At 41.0% G+C, this 9,123-nt stretch overlaps 1 protein-coding gene across 1 annotated transcript in view; it reads right to left on the reverse strand.

Moving 5' to 3' along the window:
- MYO3B (myosin IIIB) overlaps positions 1-1,535 on the reverse strand; it is a 407,188-nt gene extending 405,653 nt beyond the window's left edge. Inside the window, exon 1 of the mRNA XM_049616047.1 lies at positions 1,459-1,535. Within this exon, the coding sequence (XP_049472004.1) occupies positions 1,459-1,535 (77 nt within the window). The remainder of the gene's footprint in view (positions 1-1,458) is intronic.
- Positions 1,536-9,123: the final 7,588 nt, after the last annotated feature.

Here is a 9,123-nt window from a genome sequence, read left to right on the forward strand (position 1 = left end):
TTGAATCTCTTGGACCTCCAACTGGGCAGGTGGCCCTGCTGGAGCGAGGGAGCAGCGAGGGACCCTACAGGTGGCCTCCCACGAGGAGGACCCGGAGGCCGGGAAGCAGCGGCAATGCTCACCGGAAGGTCTCCCTCCCGCCTGCGCGTGCCAGTGAAGGGAACCGGATCTCTGCTACTGCGGAAGGGGCTGAGAACCACGCAGTGCCACGCTAATTCCAGAGCTGGGGAAGCAAGGGATTCCTCTCTTGGCTGGTGAGGCGTGCACTGAACTGGAAAGCAGGAGACCTTATATTTCTGGGATCTGGGCAAAATATTTTTTTCTTAAGTTTATTTAATTAATTAATTTATTTAGAGTGTTTGTGCACGTGGGGGAGGGGCAGGGAGAAAGGGAGAGAGAATCCAAGCAAGCTCCAGGCTGTCAGCACAGAGCCTGACTCAGGGCACGATCTCACTAACCTCAAAATCGTGACCTGAGCCAAAATCAAGAGTCAGTGGCCTAATTGACTGAGCCACCCAGGGGCCCCTGGGCAAAATCTTAAATCTCTTCAGTTCTTTGTTCTTCCCTCCTCATCTGAAGAATGAGGTGGTTGAATTAATCACTGTTTCTCAAAGTTTGCTCCACGCACCACTCAGGGTACTTGCTCAAACCCAAGGCTGCTGACACTGAATCTTGGGGCGGGGCAGGAACTGGCATTGGCCAGGGCTCCCTTGGTAATTCCCATGATCTCGGAGTTCATCTCTAGTTTCCCTTCTCTAATGTATTATGAATTTTAAACCTTAAACCTATACAAATATTGGGGAGAGAGGGAAGAATCGTGGCATAATTGAATTTATCTACTATCATTCAGATTGTCATGTTACCAAATCACAAATCAGTCAGGACGTTGCACTCACTTAGGAACAATACATAACCACAGCTATGACAAACGATTAACTAAATGATCAGATTTTTCACTTCCTCACCAAAGCATGGGGAAATTTATCTTAGCGTTAGCTGCCTTAAACCTCTCTGAGTGAAATACATTAAAAATAACTGCAAATTACTGATGACTAATGCCCTTCAATTTGGCCTCAAGCTGAGAAATTCTGTGCAGAATAAAGTGGTTTATAATCCCACACGTCCCATTCTATTATAAACTGCAGGTGGCAAATCAAGTGGCTATGAACTAAGCTGTGTGTGTGTGTGTGTGTGTGTGTGTGTGTGAAAAGTCAATACTCGAGGAGGGTATTTTTTCACTCCTTTAATGGGACTTTAACAGCCCCAACAAAAGGCAGATGCTAGCCATGCGTGGACCTAGGAATCTGGGTGGTGCCTCACAAGGGCCTGAGGCTAGAGTGGCTGTGGTCACCCACCTCTATTGCACACCAGTCAAGGCAGCTGCGCCTGCCCTTTGCAGAAAAGCGATCTAAACCAAGCACAGAAAAGAAAGCTGGAAGGAAAATAATTGCAACTCACACCGATGACCTATTTTCTGAATCCGGCTTATCCGAGATTGCATTCTTACTCCTCCAAAAAGCAGCAGAACACTTCATGCCCAGAAAATGGTGCCTTTGAGGAGCACATGGACCAGAATGTATGACACATCGTCAGCAGAGGACTATCTTCTGACCCAGGTTCCAAGTGGTGTTAGCCTCAGACAGCTATTGGGGGAGGGACTGATAAATCTACCAAATCCTTGGTGGCTTTGCTTCCCTGCCAGCCAAGATTAACATGATGCTAATTGGTAGCGAACCTAATCTATTTAGTGTCTCCCACCAGCACAAGCAGCAGAATCAAAACAGCAGAAGCAGCAGAATCCCAGGCCCCATGTGCACATCATGTAATAGCTCTAATTTTATATTCCCCCAATTTTTAGGTTGCATTGCCCCTTCATTTCAGACATGGCACAATCAAACTACCCATCTTCTTCTAAGTCAAGGACTAAGAAAGCCTGTAGCAGGTTCACTTTTATAAGTGGCAGAAGCACCCAGGGGATGCACCCATGAGTTTCTGACCTGAATTCCCAAGGAAAGAAAAGTGACTTTCAACAGCATTCAGGAGCATGCGCTGCATGCCCTGTGTGCAGAGCACCAGGCTAAGAGGACAGAGGAGGAGCTAGGAACTGGAAGGCAGGGCCCACCTGCCTGCAGGGAGCTTCTTTTCTGGTCAGCCGAGGGAGCATGAAAGCCCATGTGAAATAAGCTGAATCTTGCAAAGCAGCAGACAGCAAGAGCCAAATAACTTTGGATTAGCTGCATCCATAACTTCTGAGGAAGAGTCCATTCAACCCAGAACCAAGACTCCAGGGGGAGTGCTTCCTGGAGTAGGCAAATTTAGGTATGATTCTGAGAAAGGAGTGAAAAGGATTAGTGTAGACAGGCAGGAAGGAAATCTGCCAACAACAGCACTCACATATGCAGCTATAAGAGCATGGTTTAGAGAATGAAGACCCCACCTCTGCTACTCATTGCAACCTTTTGTATTTCCATTTACTGTCATTAAGAATTTTAAGAATAAGGATAATGTGTTCTGTGTTCTTGTATCACCCACAGTGCACATAATGGATGCTCACATACAGCATCTTCTGTAATTATAGCATCATATAGTTGGACTGAGGATATAGAATGTCAGCAGGATATAGTCTCAAAGGTCATTGACAGCCTGCTCAGGAGGACTGGCTAAAACATCTTTACCAGGAATTTGCCCCTGACCCTTCCAGATTATGGAATTATGGACCCTTCCTAGTGATTTTTCCTCCCTTCCTTCCCCACCTCCCCCCCCCTACCTCAACCCTCTAACAATACTTATTGGTTCAAAGTGGAGCATCTGCAGGAAGGGACATGGCCCTGAAAATGGCTGAGAGCTCAATCTGCTCCAGATAAGTGTTTCTGAGAAACAAATTATAATGCATTCCCAGTGTGAGTGCAGTAGCAGCAGCCTGACAGCCATTTGCATAATTTCTCTTCTGTAACGGGCCTCAAAAATAACAATAGGCAAACCAGATAGCATCTATTAATTTTAAATTTCCTTGAGCTGCTCTTTTAATGGAGGTAAATCCTAAGGCACTATGAAGGTTTTAAACCCATGAATTATATAGTGTAACATTTGTTCTCTCCAAGGAGACATTTTGCAGAACACACAGTTTGTGTTACTATAGAATCACCAACTGATTCTGGAATGTCCAATTGTTCTGAAATAAGATTGGAAGATAGCTTGCTTAGAAAGTGCATCGAAGAGTGGCAGGAAAAAATGGTATCAAAAATAACATATTATAGGGGCACCTGAGTGGCTCAGTCAGTTAAGCGTCCGACTTCAGCTCAGGTCTTGATCTCACAGTTCATGGTTTGAGCCCCGTGGCTGGCTCTGTGCTGACAGCTCGGAGCCTGCTTCAGATTGTGTGTCTCCCTCTCTCTCTGCCCCTCCCCTGCTTACACTTGGTCTCTCTGTCTCTAAAATGAATAAACATTAAAAATAAGAAAAATTTTTCAATAAAAATAATATATAATAATGGTATCAAGATAATAACAGTATCCATAATAATATGGTATCAAAAATAAGACATACACACATCAAGTCAGCAATGACTCAAAAACCCAGAAGCAAAAGAATGTTGTAGATGATTTTTGCAGGTGTTGACATCACTACACAGTCAGCAATACAAGGATAGGGACCAGGCCTTTTAGGTCACATACCTCAGGCCTACCATAGGGCCTGGTATATGGCTACATAATGTTGAAAGAAATGACTAATTGGAGGAAGGATGGAAGAATGAATGTGATTTATTTATATAACAGAGGCAACTAATATACTTTAAAAATTTATATATCAGATTTATTTTTCCAGAGACCTAGAAATAACAAGAATGACGTCATGTTCATTCATATGTGCCCATGTGTATACACAAGGGTACACACACCTCCAGTAAAAATACCTTGAGAAGGCAAGTACGTCAAAAATAAATACTTTTATTTCTAAATTCTTTACATAGCAGAAATATTTCAAAACTAGCAAAGCATATTATAACATTTTAAAATGAATTACTACAGATTAACCTTTTAGTCTCCTCCATCTATTTATGGAATGCCAGGCCAAAGAAAGAATTGCAAAGCAAGGGTAAAAAAGCTGCTTTTTGGGTTTCTTCCCGTGGATAATTTTTCCAAAGAACATTCTATTACGTTTTACTCTAAACAGATGCATTTTTGGCAGGACTAAATAATCCATTTTCTGCTCTATTTTAATATCCATATTTTCATTTCATGGATCTTATCCCTCAATTCCAAATGACATGCTAAGTCAAATGAAAACGTAACCAAAGTCATCAGCTGGTACTTTTTTAAAAAATAGATCTTGATGGTAAAAGGCGATAGGACTTCTGGGTATTAAGTCTGTCCGGAGTGGAACAGCCACTGAAAAATGACAAATAATGTGTTCGACTTGAGATTTTAAACATTTGGCGACTTGGAGTTCACCTGTTTTGTAATACACACACACACACACACACACACACACACACACACACACAGAGTCCACCTGTGTCTGAAAAAACATGAGAGAAAGAATGGCTGAAAGAAAAGAGACAAAGACTGAGGACTGTGATTTTGATGTGGCTCATGTACCTGTGTGAGGGGTGGTTCTGGGGGGTTGTTCCTACACTTTTAAACCTCCATCTATGTAAAGGACCATCTTCCTTCATCATGAACTAATATGAGATTGCCCCAATTATATTTTGGATAACACCATGTTGAAATCCTTTGGTATTAGTATTTTTAAGTTAATCCTTCTAACACACCCTCTAATCAAAGCACAGTTGGATTCATTCTGTCACCAGTCAGTGGTGCCAGGGTGTAGCAGGTCCTTGTGACATAAAGCAGATTCCTTGTGCTCATGAGTGTTACAGAAGAGAAATACAAGATAGCACAGGAGGCCTAGAAAAAGAGAGCTAATCCAGCCCATGAGGTGGTGGGTTCTTTAACCTGGTTGCACATTGGAATCACCTGGGAGATTTTAAAATACTGATTCCTGGGTCCCACCATTAGAGAGTGGGACTACACTAGAGTGTTGCTCAGAGCACCAGCAGTTTTAAAAACTTCCCAGATGAGGCTAATGTGCAGAAAAATTGGGGTATCATAACTGTTCTCCAACATCAGATTGCATCAGAATCCCTGGCAACACTTGGAAAACACAGGTTTCTAGGCCCCAAACCCAGAGTCTATGGCATTAGTTGTGGTTCAGAAGAGCCTCAGAATGTGCATTTCTAACAAATTCCAGGTAATGTACATTCTTGTATACATACCTGATGATTTTAGGTTAAAGTCCTGGATGTATAATTGTGGGGTCAAAGGATTTGAATATTTTCACGGTTTATGCATAAATTTGGGGGAAACATAATGGCATAGACTAGAGAATGATCAAAATAAATAGAAATACTTAAATATATTAAGAATATTTTGGGGCAACTGGGTGGTTCAGTTAAGTGTCAGACTTTGGCTCAGGTCATGATTTCTTGATCCGTGAGTTCAAGCCCCACGTCGGGCTCTGTGCTGACAGCTCAGAGCCTCGAGCCAGCTTTGGATTCTGTGAACCCCCCACCCCCTGCCCCTCCCCAACTCGTGCTCTCACTCTGTCTCTCAAAAATAAATAAATGTTAAAAAAAATAGTATTTCTTGCACTAAATGAAGTTTTTTTCAATCTCTTGTTCTTTTTCTAAGCAAAAGACAGCCATAGATATTTCTTTTTCTTACTTCGATTTCAGAATAGTCCAGGTTGCACGCTCGCACACAGCTCTCACAATGCTTTGGCCCCTGAAGTCTCAACTACCCGCTTATGTCATCTCAGAAAGACCAACTCATTAGCCTTCTTAATTCTCCTAAGTACCCCTGGCATTCTCTAACTGCCCATCCAACTTCTTCCCAGGGAAGCCTTCAGCTTCTCTTCCTCTCAAAGTCAGAATAGAAAACCTAAGTGCCATGGTCCGCACATCTGCACACCCACAGTCCCACACCTGTTCTTTTTTTCAAATGGGAAGGTTTTTCTTGGCAACCATGTTGCCCCAACTCCTCCTGCTCACTAAGTCCCTAATATTAGCAAACAACAAGACTCTTTCAGGATCTGGAGTGTTTCTATTTTACTACATTTTCCCACCAGACTATTTCTCTGTGTGGGCAGAAATGGTGGCTGTCTTGTTTACCATCAACTGCTGTTCTCCCAGTGCCTGGCAACAGTTCTTAAAACATGTTTCCTAAATGAATGGATGAGATTTAGCAACCTCCCTTTTGTATGCAAGGCTTGTAAAATTCATAAGCACTTTGAATATTTAAAAACAAACTTGACAAGACAAAACAGTTTGCAAACAGCCATATGGTGGTTTCCTCACAAGAGTTGTTAAGAATGAAAATATCCTAGTTCTACTGATTTGATCTAAACTGAATTAGCAATGCACCCATTAGAAGTAACTCCTAAGAACTGAATACAGAATAGATGTGCTGTGCTGTTTCCCCCAACTAGATTATAACGTGGGGATGATCTTACCATGGTTGCTAAGTGTGGTTGAGGAGGTTGCACACTGCCCCAAGTCACCCAACCAAGGAGACCAGAGGGAGCTGAAACACAAGTGCCCTGGCATGGGACTTCATATATCCAGAGAAAAGGAAAACTTTTTCTAACGATCAGAAAGGCACAGTTGCTTACCAAGCTGTCAAGCATTTCAGAATTCAAACAAAAACTGGGTGCATTCTCTGTGTCTTATATTTATTCATACTCCTCAACCTCAGGTAGCAAAGTTCTTAAATATGGAGGTGCCCCATCGATATACATCAACTAGATTGAGTATGTTATTAATTGATAATTAACTGCTACTTTTATTAAAACTACCTTGGGATGGGGATGGTGGTGGGAAATCCCAGCTGAACTATAGTTTACTCATTTGGGATCAAATACCATTTTAGCAGCTGAAGACAATTCAGAAAACATGTCCTTCTCATTTAATAGGAAGAAAGAGGCTCAGAGAGATCACCTACATTACTGAACTCAGAATAGCACTCTTAAGCCAAAGTCAGATATAAATGAAATTTTCCACTAATCTAGGCCCTAAACAGCACCTCATAACCAGCAGGACCAACCCTTTAGTCCCCGGCTAAACAAGTCTACTGATAAGTGAGCAGCTCTGCAATTTGACTGAGACTTTGAATTCCAACTGAGTTGTTATATTGCATGAATGATTTTTCATATCACTTAACATCAAGATATTCTCCTAACTTTCAAAATGAACTCTGATAGCAAAGAAATAAATCAAACTTTTATAAGATCTAATAGATGTCAGAGGGTTCTTTCTCTGGCAGGAGTTTTAATTCTTTTCTTGAAAAAAAGATTAATCATCAAAGCAACTTAGTATAAAATTGAAATTCCTCATTTATATTATATTGAATTTATATTACCTGCCACTTCTATCAACTCTATAGGGGTAATTTTCTGTATTGAATTATTTATATTCTCTTGTAATCAGATACCTGATAAACTTTTAAACATTAATACATCCAACTAATTCAGAGATGGTAAGTGAATTAACCCTGAAAATGAAAATCTGCCTGTCAGAACTCAGAGCACTACCGAATTTGTGTCTGTTTATCTACACACTTACCTATATCCTAGCACATATATCTGTATGAGTACAGATTGCTGCAGTATGATTGCTGCATATAAGGCACCTGATCATTGTTAAATGAATAATGAATGAATGTAATAACTATTGTAAATTAAGATGGCAATAGATAATGCCCACGATGGTAGAGAAAATAATAGATTAGCAAATTATTTCGATACTCTGAATTTTATTTTATTTTATTTTATTTTATTTTATTTTATTTTATTTTATTTTTTTGATACTCTGAATTTTAATGCAACCTACCTTGTTTGTTATTGCCACTTCTATAGAAGAGGCTTGACAATGTTGGTTTCTCCTATTGTACTAAGGGTCTTTTTTTATTTCTTTAGAGAGAGAGAGAAAGAGAAAGAAAGAGCACAAGCCAGGGAGGGGCAGAGAGAGAGAGGGAGAGAAAATCTTAAACAGGCTACACGGTCAGCACAAACCTGATGTGGGGCTTAATCTTACAACCGTGAGATCATGACCTGAACCAAAATCGAGAGTTTGATGCTTAACCAGCTGGGCCACCCAGGCGCCCCCTATCATACTAAGACTCTTATAGTACAAGCATATTTTAATTTATCAGCCACAGGATTCCTAATCAAGATATAGACTATTTAAAGAAAAAAATTAATTTGCTTCTTTAAAGTGGCAAGATAATTTTTGTATTGCGTAACTGTTCTGCCTTTCTATATTAGTTTCCTACTCCTATTATAAATTAACACAAACCAAGTAGCTTAGAATAATAAAAAATTATTACCTTATAGTTGTGGACGTCAGACGTCTGAAATAGGTATCACTGGTCTAAATTCAAGATGTCAGCAGTGCTGTGTTCCTTCTGGAGACTCTAGTAGAGAATCTGTTTCCTTGCCTTTTCCAGTGTCTAGAGGCCACCTTCATTCCTTGGCTTATGGCCCCTCCTCCATCTTCAAAGCCAGCAGCCAAGCTTCTTCAAATCTCTCTGACTCTCATCCCGACTGTCATGCCTGCCTCTTTCCTTACAAGGACCTTGTGATTACATTGGGCCCACCCAGATAATCCAGGTGCATCTTCCCATCCCAAGACCATTAATTTAATCAACCTACAAATTTTGCCTGGTAAATTAAAATTCACAGGTTCCAGGGATTAGGATATGGACATCTTTGGGAGGACATTAGTCTGTCTACCACCCATTCTAAAACTGTGGTTGGCATTTAGCATCGAGCAGTATCCAGGGAGGCAGCACAGAAGTAACAGAGAAAACCCATTTTGGGAGTGAAGAGCAGTGTTTGAATCCTGGCATTGGCCACTCATGTATGACCTTAGCCAATATACTCAACCCTCAGAGCCTCAGCATTTTTCACTTATAAAATGGGGCCACAATACCAACTTCATTTTGTTGTTGCAAAGATTAAAGAGAAAACAAACGTCGTGCATCTGGCTCCCAACTCACAGTGGGTGTTAAATAAATAGGAGTCAATTCCTCTTACCTCCACATTAAAAGGGCATAGCAGCATGAAAGC

Source organism: Panthera uncia (genome assembly GCF_023721935.1).
Source record: "Panthera uncia isolate 11264 chromosome C1 unlocalized genomic scaffold, Puncia_PCG_1.0 HiC_scaffold_3, whole genome shotgun sequence".
NCBI lineage: Eukaryota > Metazoa > Chordata > Mammalia > Carnivora > Felidae > Panthera > Panthera uncia.